Source organism: Coenobita brevimanus, chromosome 116 (genome assembly GCF_032717465.1).
Source record: "Coenobita brevimanus isolate Jiangsu-jjx chromosome 116, ASM3271746v2, whole genome shotgun sequence".
Taxonomy (NCBI): Eukaryota; Metazoa; Arthropoda; class Malacostraca; order Decapoda; family Coenobitidae; genus Coenobita; species Coenobita brevimanus.
This window is the reverse complement of record NC_137069.1, coordinates 2,853,303-2,870,807: the sequence shown is the minus strand read 5'-3', so window position 1 is coordinate 2,870,807 and position 17,505 is coordinate 2,853,303. Positions and strand designations below refer to the sequence as shown.

The 17,505-nt window shown below is 38.5% G+C and overlaps 1 protein-coding gene across 1 annotated transcript in view; it reads left to right on the top strand.

The window, feature by feature from the left end:
- Positions 1-17,505, top strand: part of LOC145418752 (ras-specific guanine nucleotide-releasing factor RalGPS1-like) — a 35,050-nt gene that overhangs the window by 12,581 nt on the left and 4,964 nt on the right. Inside the window, exons 7-10 of the mRNA XM_080287088.1 lie at positions 449-674; positions 815-1,048; positions 1,948-2,013; positions 16,493-16,696. Coding sequence (XP_080143214.1) covers positions 449-674; positions 815-1,048; positions 1,948-2,013; positions 16,493-16,696 — 730 coding nt within the window. The remainder of the gene's footprint in view (positions 1-448; positions 675-814; positions 1,049-1,947; positions 2,014-16,492; positions 16,697-17,505) is intronic.

Here is a 17,505-nt window from a genome sequence, read left to right as displayed (position 1 = left end):
GTGTGTGTGTGTGTGTGTGAGTGTGTTTGTGTTTACCTAATTGTATTATACAGGATTTGATTTAAGCTCATGTTGTCCTGTCTGTTTTCTACAAATATTTATTATCCAGTTTAGATTTAAACACATGGATGCACTCTGCTTGCACCACCTCTCCCTCTAAATTATTCCAATTGTCTATAGTTCTGTTTGGAAAACTAAATTTCTTTACATCACTGAGGTATCAACTCTTCTTCAGCTTGAATTCATGTCTTCCTCTTCCATCATCTTCCACAAAGAGGTCCTCTCTGTCTGCACATTCTATCCCTGTCTCTTCTCTGTCTCAGGGTTGGCAGTTTCAGCTTGTTTTATCTCTCCTCATAAGGTGTGTGTGTGTGTGTGTGTGTGTGTACATTTAGATGAGATATGGTAAGAACCTCACAAAAGCTCATCATCATATATTTCCCAACAGGGCTCTTTTTGACGGACCTGGTGTACATTGACATGGCCCATCCCCACTTTGGAGGCCTGGAGTCGGAACAGCGGCAGCTAAAGATGAACAACCTACTGCGAGTGTTGGCAGATTACCAACGGTCGGACTACTCCCTTCTGCCCTGTCTCCAGCATGTCCAGGCTTACCTCGCCTCTGTTAGATACATTGAGGAACTGCAGAAGTTTGTGGAGGATGACCATTTTAAGTGAGTTGAAAATGGATGATGATGATGATGATGATGATGATGGTGATAATGATAATGATAATGATGGGGAGGAGGAGAATAACTGTGTATGAGTTGAGTTTGTTTTATATTTGTTTGCTGACGTCTGTGTGTTTTTGCAGGTTGTCATTACAGTTGGAGCCAAACACGCCATGCACCAGCCACAGTGCCAGTAAGGACAGCATCAATGATCCCGGATCAGGTGGGGTCAGCTCCCTCAACATGTCCCCTTCCTCACACCCCACGGGTAACAACCGGCCACCCGTACCTCCACCCACGCACTCCTGCCCGGCACATGGCTCGCAGGGAAGCAAATTCATGCCCACCCACCGCAAGGCCCGCAGTCTGGGTACCAAGTGAGTTTGTCTCTCGATTTTTATAGCTCTAGTTATTTTGCCTCCTCCAGTCCAGTGATGTTATTTAGTGATTTATTCTTGTTGTTACCAGGTGATTTTATTCAGTTTGGGGTAGCACCTTAGTAGTGAAGGGTTTAATGAAGGCTGTAGCTAATCCCTCCAGTTAAAAGAAAAATCTCTACTTGAATTAAATGATATGGAAGTAGCATGACTGAAAAACAAAGTATGTCATTGGACTGAAGGGGTTGAAGCATTTTCTTGTCTTGTTGCAGTGTTTGAATTTTACTCCACATAATATTCATTTTGGTTCATGATTATTTGGTGCACTTAGAAACTATATTCGTTAAGTTTTTGAAGTTTTCAAGATGCTAAATACACCATTTGAATTTTATCAATATTTTTTTGTCAGCATATTGTAATGTATTTTTCCTTAATGGTGCTTTTCTTCTGATTAAACTTTTATGATGTGGCTGGCAGTGTGGTCCATCTCACTTGTTTGTGTGTTTAGTGTGAGGACTGATGTTTGTGACTGTGTGCTTCCATGTCCTTGTACTTGCCACTCCCCTCTTGCCAGTTTAGCAGATATCATAGTCATTAACAAGGCTTGGTATTATTATATATGGCAAGTGCCCAATTATGCATCATGAGGGCAAACAGGCAAAATTTTGCTCTGTTTAAGAAGACTGTTCATTGCTTTTTCTACCAGTGGGTATTTACAGTACCAGGTAATTGTCCTGTAATATGAAAGGCACCTTTTCCCAGTGAAGTGTAAATAGACTTGTAATTCACATACAAAGGTGTGCCACTTTGCCCCAGATATGCTAAGACAAGCGACACTTAACACTGACGCCGCACCTCCCCCCTTGCTCCCCCCCTCCAAACATTGCTGCCATGCTAAGATTTCGGAGTATGAGCCTCCCACGCAACCTCCACCGCTCCGAGACTCAGGGTGCAGACCGCTTCGGGTGAGTCCTGAGTCCATCGTCACTCACTTGGTTTACTGGTTGGTTGGTTGGGTAGTCATCGCTGGGTCCTCCATCACTGTCCTTTCCTCCTCCCCACTCACTGCTCATCTCTCTCATGCTTGAATTCCTTGCTTTGCTTTTTCACTGCTTTATCCTTCACTTTACTACTCCACTTCCTATGCCTTTCCCCATCCTTTCCAGCCCATCCTAGCCACAACCTCCCATCATTTCCCGTCATTCTTTATATCAGTATTTTTCTCTCATTTCCAGCTACTTTTTGTCTCTTCTCTTCTAGCCACAGCTTAACACCACTTCCCATCTTATCTCTTATTGTTCCTGTCATGCATTCTTTCAGCATTTTCTACTACTTTCATGCCCGATCCTCTCCAGTTTTACCATCCACAGTCTTCTGCATCTTCTGTATCTCTACAGTATTGCCTTTCCTGTCATGTATCCTTCCTTCACTACTTTCCATCACTCTTTTATCTTTGTTTCCATTCCTGTCGTGTATCTTTCCATCACTACTTCCCATCGTTCTTTCTCTGTTGCCATTCCTTTCTATTTCTTATCATTCTTTATCTTTCTTTCCATTTGTTTCATATGTTCTTCCCTCATGACTTTTCATCATTCTTTCTGTCTTATACTCTTCGATCATTACTGTACTTTCCATCATTCCTTATCTTTGTTGCTATTCCTGTATATTCTTCCATAATTTCCAACTTTATCCACCCCGTTGTCTGTATACCGTATTTATGCCTTTTCCTTTGACTTCCACAACTTCAGTTTTTCCATACATCAATGTTGTCATCATCATCATCATCATCATCATCCATACCACTCTGTACACCCTCTGTATTAATCTTTCTTTACATCCCTTCCTGTTGACCCACTGAATACTTTTTTCTTATATCCAACATTCACTGCGTCCAGACAGGCAGAATGTTAAGGAGATTTATTGAGGCTGTCTCTAACCCCCTCAGTTGAAAAGTCTATCTTAAGATGAATAAGGTCAACAGGATATTGATATATTAAAGTGAAAAAGATGGCCTTGGGTTGAAAGGGTAAATCAGTCATTACATCCTTTCCACTCCACCTGTGTGCAACATCCTTCATCCTGTCCTGTGACATCCTCCTACATTTAACCCTACAACCACTACATACTCTGACTGACTTGAGTGCACAGTCTTTCTGCTTCATGTTTCATTATAGATTCATCTTATCAGTCACCCATCACATCCTTCCCAGTGCAGCTCCCACCATCCTTTATCCTACCCTGTGCCATCTTCCTGTATTTAATCCTACCACCAGCACACACTCTGACTGACCTGAGTGCACAGTTCTTTCTGCCTCATCTTTTTATTTTCAATTGGGCACCGGCACCCTCACTTTGCTTATGATCTGGCGCCTGCTGTGAGTGTGGAATGTTTGTGTTGTGGATTGTTGGTGTTGTTGGTGATGCTGAGGGTCCTATTCTCAGTGGCTTTGAAGATTTTATGGCACCTTTTCCTCAGCAATTTGCTCTTTATATTACACCTTAATATCCTCTTGTGTATTAATATTAAATTGACACAGATAATATGCAAGAGAATGTTAAGGCTGAAATGTACAAATTATATTGCCAAGGAAGAGAAGCTAGAAAGACCCTACTACCACACAGAATATGGACCTAAGATGTGTGTATTATGTTTGCTATTGAGGCCAGCTTCTCATGAACTTTTTGCAATGGAAATGCTGTGGTGCAGAATGTTGACTTGTTCCTGATGTATGATGTTGTATGCACGTCTCTGGAATGTTGATGTTTGATTTATCACCACGCAGCCCTTGACAGGACTAGAAATTGTATGTATTTTGTGACCTTGTTTTTTCAGAAGTACAAGTAATGCTGTGGGAATACTGTATCCTTCCTGAAGCTGTGTTTTTGCACCATTTATAAATTTTCATAGGAAATCTAGTACAAGTCCAAAGTGAAAATTCTTGTATCTTGTAATGATTCAGTGATGCAGTTTTTACGCCATGCACTTTCCCTCTGGTAAAAGAATAAGTCCCCTTTTTAGAGGACTTTTTAAAATGTGCGCAGTGCAATATTTTTGGTGAATAATGCACTAGAGCAGCCAGACATACAATGTAAGGGATATATATATATATATATATAATATTTAACATTGTAGTTGAACCATAATTTACCTGAATACAGCACAAGGATTTTCACAGAACTGTACAATATGGCTGTTTATTTGAGTTTGATTTATTTGTGATGCAAGTTGTTGCTGCTTGTTTTGATGCATTTTTATGTTCCCTCTCCTGTCTGGTTTGAGCATTAAAACTGGTCTGTTTGTTGTGAGGCTGCATGGGTGTGTTGCTGCAAGGAAGGGTAAGGGAATGGAAAATTGGGTAATGGAAGTGCTTGATTGTTCATGATGTTCGCTTAACCAACTACATGAGGATGTCACTTATTTTATTCTTGCCACCTCCATACATTGTTATTCAGCTTGAGAATGCCATAAAAGTGAAGGGGTTGTTAAAGGTTATGAGGTGAATTCAGTATTCTGGGGGCTTATGTCTTTCTTAAGCTGGATAACATCGTCTAGCAAAAATAAATCATGACAGCCTGAGGTTGAAGAGATTAAGGGAATGTAAATAGGGCAAGAGAGATGCTAGAGTGTTTGAATATTTTAGCCTAGGGAAATGGAAACTAAGGAAAGAGGAACATGAAGAATTTTGGAATGTTTTAGCCTAAGTAAATGAAAACATAGGCAAAAGAATTGTTAAGAATTTTGGATTGTTGTGGGCATAGTAACTGAAAACTAGGGCAAAAGAATCATTAAGAATTTTGGATTGTTTTGGCCTTAGTAAATGAGAACTAAGGCAAAAGAATCGTTAAGAATTTTGGGTTATTTTGGCCTTAGTCAATGAAAACTAAGACAAAAAAAAACATTAAGAATTTTGGATTACTTTGGCCTTAGTAAATGAAAACTAAGGCAAAAGAATCATTAAGTGAGCTGGTAATGTTTTAGTTTAGCCTGTCTTTGGCTGTCGTCATGTCTTTTATGTCGTGTCATGTTCTTTTTCCCATGAGACTGGTAACTGATATTGAATGCTGTCATTGTATTAGTGATATTACTGACTTGCAAGGATGATGTATAACTGTATTTATATGGTGAGTTGATGTGTCTTAGGGCTAGATATTAAGTATATTTATGGAGAAGACAGAGTTGGGTTGAAGTAAGTCCTAAGCTGTAAGCTATGGTAGACACTCAAGATCTACGCTCAGACTTACTCCATTTTCATCAGTTTAGTTTTCCATCAACATCATTTTTTTCCTCCCGTCTCACTTAAGGATGGGGTGAGATTGAGTCAAGAAAACTAGGAAAGGGAAAGTGTAATAATGGGGGAACTGTCGACAGGAAATACACTCACTCGTAGATCATTCAGGACTCCAGGGTACCGGCTCCATCTGACAGGCCAGACCATTGACACTTTTTGTATGTGTGTGTGTGTGTGTTTGTGTGTGTGTCCTTCATGTACACCTGCTTGAAATTCTGTCAGTGGATTATGGTATCATGTTAAGAAAAAAGAGTGCCAGACCATTCTTAGGTGCTCCATTGTACACTATTGTCATACAGTCATTCATTATTGGTTTATATTACACACCACATAATTTTCAGTTAGTAATCCTTTTTCATACATGTTAGCTTCTTGAACCAAATGATGTATTGTTCATTTTAACCAAGCTTCCACCAGGTAACTTTATTGAACTTTGGAGAGCCATACATTACTGAAGGGGCTAATCAAGACTAAATCCAATCTTGTAGTATGGAAAATTGCTCCTAGGCTGAAGAACATCGTGTGGTAAAAAGACAAAAACTTCTGCCGCATTGAAAGAGTTTGGAGAGACTGGATTTGATAACTGAGCAGTTTAATAGAGGATCTCATTTTCTAAAGGGACTTGTGATTATTTTATGGTCTTCAGATTTTACCAGCATACAGACAGTTCTTTTTGTATGTCAGGGATCTTTGTAGGTAACGGTATAACTTTAATGGGTACATTTTCTGTGATTAACCAAAAACTTATTCCATATGATGATTATATGACATATATACGTTTATGTAAAGGTACAGAACGTGGTGAATGTTTTAGGCGTATCTGATAGAGCCAGGATTCCGGGGGCTTGAATGATGAGTGAATGGAAGTGTGGCCCATTGGACTGGGTAAATTTGGGCTGTCTGGACATTGCTACTCCTCACCCTGCCCTAGGGTAGGAAAGGAGGTCTGGATGATGATAAATTGTAAAAGTAAGGGTCAGATGGGTGTTGTGAGCAAATGGAATACATAGGATGGGCTGGAATGTTGTTGGAAGCTGGGGCTGGGGGAGGAAACTACACTCTGTGAAAATTGGTGCTTAGTGATTAGTGGTTTAAGTGACATGAAAGTTTATTTCAAAATATCCTCCAAGAATGAAAGTACCAGGGAAAAAAAAAAAGGGAATTGTGGTCCAAGAACTGGGTGAGATGAGTTGGAATTTTGTATAGGGGATGCAGAGGCCAATAGAGTATACCCTGTTAATGTGAAAATGGATGCTGTAATGTACGCCTCCTCTCCTGTATATGTACTGGAGCAAAAACCAAAGTTGATGCTTTGGGTGCCATATGTACTGCACTAGGTTTGGGGCCACACAGGAAAATTAATCTGATGAGTTTTGGTGCATAAAGCCTGCCAGAGGCTTTCTTTAAGTTGCTGCTTCTCCCAGTTCATCACTTAGTTATCCACTGATGCTTGAGGAGGTAACGTGCTGTATGTGTTTCTGCTTAAAGTGCTATACTGCTGTATTGCATAATTGATATACTGTATCAGAGGACAGTGAAATATAAAATACATGAGAAATGACTAAAGTAAAAAATTTTCTAGAGGTAATTTTCAATTTTTTTTACATTAGCATATACAGTTTTAGAAGAAGTACAGCATATTATTTATTAAGAAAAAATATACATATATTTATTTGGTTCCTTCCTTGCATAAAAAAAAAAAAGTAATTTATTTGTAGTGATTTAATTATATTGAAATGATTACATGCTTATATTAGTTGTACCCATATAACAAAATTACCATATGTTGTAAGCATTACTAACTTAACTAGAAGTGCTAGGTGTTCCATAATCACCATGTAAACACCTGTAAAAGGAAAGTAAATACACTAGCACCTCCACTTACATGGCTGAATTGGTAACCTAGCTGACTGCACATACAAAATCCATGTAAGCAGTCCCCTCTAACCTATGATAATATGTGTTAGTCATGTCTCCAGCCAGACCCCTACTTGCCTACTAAAAATCTCCCGTTACCCCAATTAAACTACAAATATGCTTCTTAGGGGCCTAGGTTACTGTATGAAGGTCAAGGTGACTTTAAGACAGTGACATTAAAGAGGTTTAAAACAATAACAAGTGCCATAAAAACAAAACAAAACAGACAATGATGATGGCTGAAGCAAGAGTCACTGACAGTCTAATGGAGGTACACACAGGGCATAACATAACCAGAAGTCACTAGCACAGCACTGTGGGAGATATGAATAACCCACAAAGTCCCTGACAGAGCCCCATTGCACTGTATATAACACCCACTGCCCTCACTAACGTATACAGTTATATTTTTTACTCAGCATTGTGTAGCAAATCAACAGCGGGTCATCCTTGGCCACGTGTGTATTCATCAGGACAGAAATGATGTGCTGGTTGGAGGTGTAAATGTCACCATGTTTTTTTTTTTTTTTTTTTTTTTTTTCTACCTCACTCATTTTTGCCACAGTCCATGAATATGCTGGAGTTTGGCACAGCATAGGGGCAAGCAGAGATACTACTGTAAATGTTCATGGTCAGTGTGATGTGTATTAATAGTTCATATGGCTAAAGGTAGTTTTTGAAGAGGTCTGTTTTACACTGTTTCTCAGGGAGACAAACTTGTTTCTTCCCTGAGCTTTAGTGGTCAATGGTTTGAGTGCAATTCCCTAAGTATATTCTGCAGTGGGAGTAAGACCAAGATCGCATTGCTCTCATTTGCCTGGCATCTTGCAACACAAGCAAAAATAGCATTTAAAAAAGTGGCTTTAAGCAAGAATTTGCTAATTTCTGCACACTGTGAGAAACATTTTTCATCCTTAAAACAATTTTCAGCATAGTGATGATAAGATGCCTTTGGAAGCTGACCCATCATATACAGTATATCAGACTGACTGATAGTTTCATTACTTAGAATTTCACACAGATATTAGGAGTTTATCATAATTTTCCAGCTAGGTGCAGTACAATACCATACAGTATATGAAAATGAGAAAACTGCTTATAAAGAATGTCTAAGCTTCTTGTAGCAACATAAGATGTCTGAAATGAGGTATGAAGGAAAATCAGTGTAGGGTAATATGAATGAAAAATTAACAAAATATGTCTCTAAATTTTATGTTTTTTCCAGCATGTATATCCTCACTAACCTATATTGACTCCATTAATATGCAGACATACTTTTGATTCTGTTCTGTCAGTTTATTTAAGTCACCTTAGGAAGATTGGAAGACTTCTGTGTTGGTGAGGAGGTTCATGAAGGCCATATCTAACTCCTCCAGTTTGAAAGCCGTTCCTTAAATCTCTTACACATGTCTGACATTGGCAAGGATATTATTAGGAAGAGCCATGTTTACAATGAAAGGTTACAACTGGGGAGATATACTGAGTGTTATATAGATCTTATGTAAGGCTCAAAAGGTTCCTGGTGGTTTAGTTTTTAGAATGTGCCAGTTAGAGTGACAGCATTGCCTTACACATAGGTTTGATCCCTAAGAGGCAATGAGGTTTTCAGCCAAGTACTGTGGGGAGTAAGTTGGTTGCCATCCTGTAATTATACTGGATCATGTACAAGGTTTCTCAGTCATCTAATGCCACCATAGGAACTAGGCTAGTCATCTACCAGTAAATGTATTGGACAGTGGTAGTTTAGTCATGAGCAATACACCTCAAAAAGGGTAATATGAGATTGGCAGTAATTACAAAAGGTAAGTGCTGATATGCTGTACTTTCTTGTTAGTTAATTGGTTGCATCCTGGTTATGACTAGGAAACTCATTTTATTGTATTTTTATCTAGAAGTACATGTAGTTGGTGTAGGGATGTAAGAGTTCTGCATGAGTCGTGATGTTTTGCGTGGCTCTATGTGCAGTCAGGGACAAAAGTTTGCCTATTACAATATTCCACTTCATTTACTTCACATTTAGGGCATGTCTGTCACTTTCCTTTCCATATCAGAGAGCATCACAAAAACATACCAAGCGTTTCTCAACACAGGAATATTAGCCGGTAGAGGAAAGTGAGAAGTCAAGTATTGGCACACTTTTGTCTACTGACCATATGGGGTAGCCTCAGAGTCCTTAATTCCTTCTCTGCGATGATAAATTTTATACATAATTCTTGCTGCTACCATCAAACGACCTTAGGCTTATTCTCCTTCAGTTTTTTTTTTTTTTTTCCCAAACGTCTGTGCTCAATCTTGAGAGACCTATTTATTGAAGAGGGGTCTCTCCCTGGTTGAATAAAATAAGAATTGTATGATGGTAACAAGAATAAAAGGCATCATTGAACTGAATGAACGGATGTCTTCGGACAGAGAATGTCATTTCACTTTTATTCTTGTTACTATTGGATGGTTTTATTCAGGTGAAGAAGAAAACCTTAATATCTAATCCCTCCTGTTCAAAGAGTCTGTTCAAAGGAGTATAGCTTTATTTAGGGGTGCAAGGGGAATAAAAAAGGTCTTGAGAGTGAAGGAGCTCTGGCTATGAGTTCTAACTCTTTTCCTACCTGGGGCATCTGTTTTGAATAAAATTGTTTAGCAGTAGCAAGGGTACCATTAAGCCCTACTCTTCAGTGATGTAGTTTTCATTCTCCAACCACAGACAAATTTATTCATCATAGTACTGTAGAGAAATTGGATCAGATGTATCCTTCATTAACCTCTCCACCGCCAGAAATCTTCCATAAACCTATTAGAATTGTCTGTAGGTAGCAAAAATACAGTAAAAATAAAAAAATGGATGAAACAAATTAAATAGGGTGCTGTTGTGTTGAAGGGATTAACACATGAATACTTTTGCATGATGCTGTGTATGCTTTGCCTGATGATGATGATGATGTGTAGGCCTTGCTAATGGATGTTTTTGGTTTATGATTTAGTATGGAATATATTGTTATGTGCTCACTCCAGAGTTATGTAAAATTTTCACTTGATTTCATTAATTATATGAATGGTCATGTAGTGTGATCAGTATTTATGCCATAGTGCATTGTGTTGCCTGTATATATCTGGTTGTATATATTTACTTATGTAACTCTACCAGTAGTATACAAAATTGATGGTATTTCTTCCAGTGTTCTTCATGTGTGTCTATTAAGTCCCTGGCTGAGGGTAAAAATAGGCCAGTATTCAATAGTGGGCCGCTTAATGCACTTTATAGGTCCTATGTCTTTAAAAATGTAAAAAATAAAGTTACAAATAGCTTGAGACTCAGCTATAGTACTTATATTCTTTTCACCTGACAGTACTGGGTCACTCCCAAACTTGAATAATAAATCACAGTTGCATGAAAATCAGTGAGGCTCAGTTATTAGGTATGAATGAGCCTCTTTGGTTACTTGCCAAATTGACCCTCCAATTCGAATACACTTGTTCATCAACCGAGCTGAAATGAGTTAGGAATTTTTGTCAGGTTAAAATTCTGTACCAATGGGTCTTTGATAACCATAATGTATGCCAGTATCTTCTCCATTGTAGTGTGAGTATCAGAATCCCTTGGCCATGTGTTATACTGGTCTTTGCCTTTTAGATCCCATTTTGCACATACCCAGAGAATTTGTACTTCAGTTTTCATATTCTGTATGTCTCCGTTTTTTCTGTCTTTATAAGCACTGTTGCTGTGTTGTGACCTTTCTTCATATTTCTTTGCTAGTTCTTTGGTAGTGCATCTTTGTTTTCATTGTATTCACTATGTCAAAGGAGAGATATTTTATATTTTTTAACACTTCCTTAAAATAAAAACAGTCGAGCCAGTGCCATATCAGCTCATTCTGGGCATAAAGGGACCCAGATCATATAAGGTTAGGAGACCAGCCTGCTTTGCTGATAGTATTTACCCCAATGGAAGTATTCTGGGTCAGCCATTGGGGGTTCAGATCAATTTTCCATATCTTGTTTGCATAAGAAACTTCATAGTTCACCTTCTTTAGCAGTTTCTTTTTCATATAACACCTTTTTGTCCTTTATACATTACCGAAGCACACGCTGCTGGTACTGAAAAATACATAGATGATACAAAGCACAATATTAAGTAGTAATTAGCAAAATAAATTGCCAAGGAAAAAGTGATGTGAATTATCCCACTGAATTGAGAAAATGACCAAATGGATGTAAAACAAGGCCCAGGGACTTAAGTCAGGAGTGAAGACTGTACTATACGCACAACAATTTGAACCTTCAAGAGGTAAAATGCTACAAGGGAAATAAGGTCATTCTCCTGCTCTTGGATGGTTTGGGGGCTGTTTGTGAAAGATCTAAACCAGTTTGCAAAATAAACTATGCTCTAACAATTAACTTTTATCAGAGGCTGTTTACTGTTTTTGTATTTTGTCACCGTAATATTCATCCTACTTAATTTTGAAGAACTTTGTTGCTATGTTAGTGAAGGCAAACATACATAGACAGCTACATATACAACCAGTTTTATACACAGTTTAAAGGTTAGGAAAGTTTTTAAATATGGATCCTGGGCTTTGATATCTTTGCAGAGGAACACTGTCTTTGCTAAAGTGAAGAAGTTTATGCATCCCAGTAATCAGTGGGGCAATATTTGTTATAGTGTCAACATTGTAACCTAAGGATGCCCACAGAGTCCAAGGGAGATATTATGAGATTGGCTACTACTGTTTTTTATATGGTAGTGTGTAAAAAAAATAAAAAGTCATTATTATACCTGGATATACAATATATTAGTATACTTTAATTCAAGACTGTCTACTTGCTGGTGCTGATGGAGCCTGCACATGGTGGCATTGTGCACTGCAGTGGAGCAGTTGCAGCATCCACCTGGGAGCTAAACTACCTCATACAGCACACCCTTGTTTTATGATGAGGATTCATGTAAACAAAACTCCATTGGATAGCGATTTATTGCATATCAAATCAGGCATAATGTGGGTTTAATGGGGATATATTTTTTGCCAATGGTCATCCACCTGATAAAGTCTAAAAACAAGTTTCCAGCTCAGCTAAACTGGTTATTATTTCACTTCAATACATTTCACTTGCTGCTTTGCACCAAAAATAAGTTTAAAAACAAGTTTCCAACTCACCTAGAATAGTAGTATTTTTCACTTCACTGCACTTCACTTGCTGCTGCAACTCTAGCACCACACTGTTGTTCCATCACTGACACTAACACACCTGACTGTGACGAGTGCAAATGCCATCTTGGAACAGACAAATGGCTTGTGTGAGAGTGATCATATAAGCAAAAATGACTGTCATATATTGACCATTGAGGCTTCTTACCAAATCTTAATCACTGTTTACATGAAAATTCCATCATATATATACTGTATATATATATATATATATATATATATATATATATATATAAGGCTCTAATTTTTTTGTCATGGAATAAGAGATTCATCGCATACTGGTTCATTGTCTAATGAGGGTCTTCTGTATTTCCCCTGAACCTTACTGTGGTAAGGACCTTGATTTAACCCTGTTAAGGCACTATTTACCGCAAAGAGTGTCTGTTTCCTATATAGATTGTGTACTGTACTGTATGTGTAGAATGGCCCCACAAAAGCAGTTGCCTACCTGTGATTGACAAGCCTGCTCGGCCAGCCAGACCAGGGTTAAACAACAGCAGCACTGTTCACTTGCTTAATATAATAATAGACTGGGTCTGTCATAATGAAAAGGTAGAAGTCATACTGTTTATCGCACTCATTTACTAAAGCAGAAACCTGGTTATTTTTCCCCTACTCTGTTATCATTTGTCTCTACATCTGTACTTATACTGTATTTCTGTGTAGGGTTATCATATAATGCCCTCTTCTTACATTTCTGTGTAGGGTTGTCATATAATGCCCTCTTCTTACATTTCTGTGTAGGGTTGTCATATAATGCCCTCTTCTTACATTTCTGTGTAGGGTTGTCATATAATGCCCTCTTCTTACATTTCTGTGTAGGGTTGTCATATAATGCCCTCTTCTTACATTTCTGTGTAGGGTTGTCATATAATGCCCTCTTCTTACATTTCTGTGTAGGGTTATCATATAATGCCCTCTTCTTACATTTCTGTGTAGGGTTGTCATATAATGCCCTCTTCTTACATTTCTGTGTAGGGTTATCATATAATGCCCTCTTCTTACATTTCTGTGTAGGGTTGTCATATAATGTCCTCTTCCTACGTTTCTGTGTAGGGTTGTCATATACAGTAATGCCCTTTTCTTACTATTCTTCTCATTCAATTTTGTTCCTTTCTTTGGTTGGTATAGAAACTAAGGAAGGAATAGCCATTGCCTCTCTTAACAATTTTTATGAGGAAGCAGATGTACTGTAAGTGTTTACCCCCTTGGCAATGATAGTCACCCTGCAGACAAATTGCTGGAATGAAATGCAGTGCTGCAAAATTACTTCTGATGACAATACTTTAAAATCACAGTACTTCTAATGATTGTATACTTTAAAAGTACAGTATTTCTTGATGATTGTACAGTACTTCAAAATTTCTACCGATCACAGTTGTAGAGTAACGTGAAATGCATTAATGAAGTTGTATCATACTTTAGCACCTGTGGTTTTGTTTACTGTATTTTAATGCTGTGCACATTTGGAAATTCTGCGTGGCACATTAACTCCTTCAGTCTGATAATATTTATTTTTGCTGTCTGGACATGAGTTATTTATTTATTTATTTATTTTTCCATGTAGGAAAAACTTCTTATTCAGAAAGGGTTGAATAGCAGTAGTAGTACAGTAGTTGTAGTAATAGTAGTAGGTTCAGTCCTGGGCAGTCTGAATGTGAGGCCTGTGGAGTGTAGGCTGAAGTTGCAGTCAACCATCCTCCTTTTGGGGGAATAGGGAAGTAATGGAAGGATGTTTGTATCACGGGTCCAGGGAGTAGCTCAGTTGTATCAGTGCCACCACATGAAGGCCTCCCTCTCCAGTGCTAGAAGAGTTTATTGAAGGCTGTATTTATCCCTTCATTATGGAAAGACTCTCCTAGCTGTACAGTTGTCAGGAGGTAGGGAGAATATAATAAAAAAGCTGCCTTTGATTGTTGAACTCAGCGGACTGCAATCTACATCCTCCTTTTGGTGGCTAGGGAGGTTGTTGAAGGATTCTTGTAGTATCCTTCAGTACAACCAGGCAGTTGAGGCCCCCCCCCCTCTCCTGCCTCTCTCTCTCTCTCTCTCTCTCTCTCTCTCTCTCTCTCTCATCAGTGCCAACACAAGAAGGCTACCCTCTCCACCAGTCCTTGAGTTGAAGGCATTAATGAGTCATGGAACACAGTATAAGACCCACTGTTTGAGCTGACAGTGTGCACCCTTTGTGTCATAACATTCCTCGATTGTTTGACATACTTAGTGATTCTCAGCATTGTCACTCCTTGTTGTACAGTAGTGGGTATGGTATTTTTGGTGTGTTTTCACCTGATGGAGCTGTATGCATCAGTAGTCTGGAATCCACCTCTCAAAAAACACATAGATAAGACTGAAAAGGTACAAAGGGAGGACAACTTCCACAGCTTGAATGCTAAATTGTGGTTGTGTGAAATCTAGTGACTCTTAGTTGTTAGGTAGGAATGAGTCTACATCATTGCAAGATAATTCAGTCCTTCGCTCAAACTATACCGGACCATCAGCCGAGCAGAAAGGGGTTAGGGATCTTCCTCAGGTTAGAGCAAATGCACTGTACTTTTTTATTAATATTATTATTATTATTACACATTTCTGCTATTTTTTTTAATGGGAATTCTGTTGTTATTATATAATTTCCTTACACTTTTGAAAGCACTTTGTAATTGGGTACTGTACTTTCTATGCTTTTGAGGCTCTTTTTTTGTGTCAGCTGTGTCCTCAGTTTCATCCTTTAACCCGTGGATTGTGAGCCGCAGCTCAGGCTGGGTAGCATCACGTTGCGAGCCACAGCTCAGGCTGTGCTTGCCGTGCAGCACCAACTCACCCCCCATGCAAACTTATGCATGGCGCTGCACAAAGACGGAGAGAGAGAGAAATGTTTTTTCTTTTCACCAGATGATGCCATGGATGTTTATCTTGAAGTTTGTAATAAACAAAAACAAAATTCTTTTTTATTTATTTATTTTTTTTTTTCATTTTTTCACTACTCACCTACATAAACTTACTCATGGCCGTACACAAAGACGGAGAGATTTTGTTTTTTGTTTTTTCACCAGATGATGCCCTGGATGTTTATCTTCAAGTTTATGATACACAAAAACTAAAAGAAAAAACTTTTTTTCCTTCATTTTTTGCACACCAGGGGGTGGGATAAAAAAAGGTACAATTGCACAGTCCACGGGTTAAGTTTTGTAATTTGTAGAAATGCCAATTTTCCTTGTTTTGGAATTTGCAATCTCTGTGCATAAAAGCTGTTTTGACTTGGTTGTACTGTGCCATCCATAGCTTGGGAAGTAATAAGAAAATGATTATTTCCTGTGAACATTCTAAAACAAAATTGTCTGATATATATAATTATGGTAATTATAGCACAAAGCTTTAATGAAAATCTGTTATATGAGACGCATTTAGAGTAGCTTATGTCAGGGATTTTCTTACTCTACTTGTCGTTTATAGAGTAGGCACTGTGTACTTAACTAATTTTTTGTATTTGCTTTTAGTATAAAGAGTAGGTATACAGTACATAACTAATCTCATCCATCTACTTCTAGTGTATATGGTAGGCATACTTATCTCTTGTATTTAATGTATAGAGCAGGTAAACTTAACTGATTTCCTTTATATTTTGTATTGACTCCTTTTTTGTGCATAGTGTAGGTTTAACTGATCTTCATGCCGTGTTGTCTAGCCCACTTTTATTTTAGGCAATATTAAGATTAGACAGACCTAACCACCGATAATTTTTATTTGCTTGTAGTGTATAGAGTAGGCGGTACTTGTTTTATTTATACCAGTAGTACTTTTTGTTTCTCATTCATAATTTAAGGCAGTTTCTGTATTGAGTAGGTAGACTCATATGAACTCCTGTATGTACAGTTGTGCAAGAAAGTGATGTCACAAGTATGTTGATTTTGTAACCTCACTAACGGCCTTTGTAACATCACTTAATAGCATGACCTCACTGTACATTGCATTACCTGGTTCCAAAGTACATTACACCATCTTTCACTACCTGATTCCAAAGTACATTACACCACCTGCAGCATCTTCAAGAATTGTTCGGGTGGCAGTGAGGGGCTGAGGTGCGATTCCGTGACCAGCCTGGGGAGCCATGACCCGTCCTGCCCGTCAGCCCAGGGTGGCCGGGGATCACGACATCTGCTGGATGACTCTGAACTGGACCCCCCACCCCCACCCCACCCCCATGACTCCACATCACCACCCTCCCACACCCTCACACGCACATGGTGAGTACACTACCTGATAACTTTAAGGTGTGTATTTTATCTGTCTGTCTATCTATCTGTCTGTATGTCCATCTGTTTATCCTTCCATCTGTCTGTCCATCTATGTATCTATCTGTATGTCCATTTATTTATCTTTCCATCTGCTTGCTCATCTGTCTATCTATCTATCTGTCTGTATATCTATCTATATCTGTCTATGTACAACCAGATACCTTATTCCCAGAAGGGTGGCCACAAACAAATTGCCTCCCTGTTTATATTTTACTTCTTCAGTGTGGTGATATCTTTACCCTCACCACCCCCACATCTTCACAGCACTTCCCACCCATACTCTTGCAAACACATGGTGGGTATTTGCAAACTGTGGGGCATCTGTAATTTATGTCTTTGATTTTGTGACATCTTTCTCCACTCTCATCCCCATGACTCAATATCATCTCCCATCCATACTCTCACAGGCACATGGTGAGTGTTTCAAACTTCAGAGCATTTTAAGATACCCTTTGAGCCAGAGACGTTTTTTATTTTAGCTGTATTTAAAGCCCCAGCTTGAAAGGTACTGTATAACCTAAGCTGAGTAGAATTTTAAGGAGATGGCAAGAATTAAATGAAGAAATGTGTCTCTGGCCTCCAAGAGATGAAATGTGAGAGTGTCATAAACAAACCTAAGGATGCCTTTTTCACATTATAAAATACAGACAAATGATATTAATTACATATTCATAATCATCAGATTTTTAAGTATGGTAAAGCCCAACATTCACACCCACTCTTTTGTCACTTCTTGAGAACCAATTCAGTACTAAACC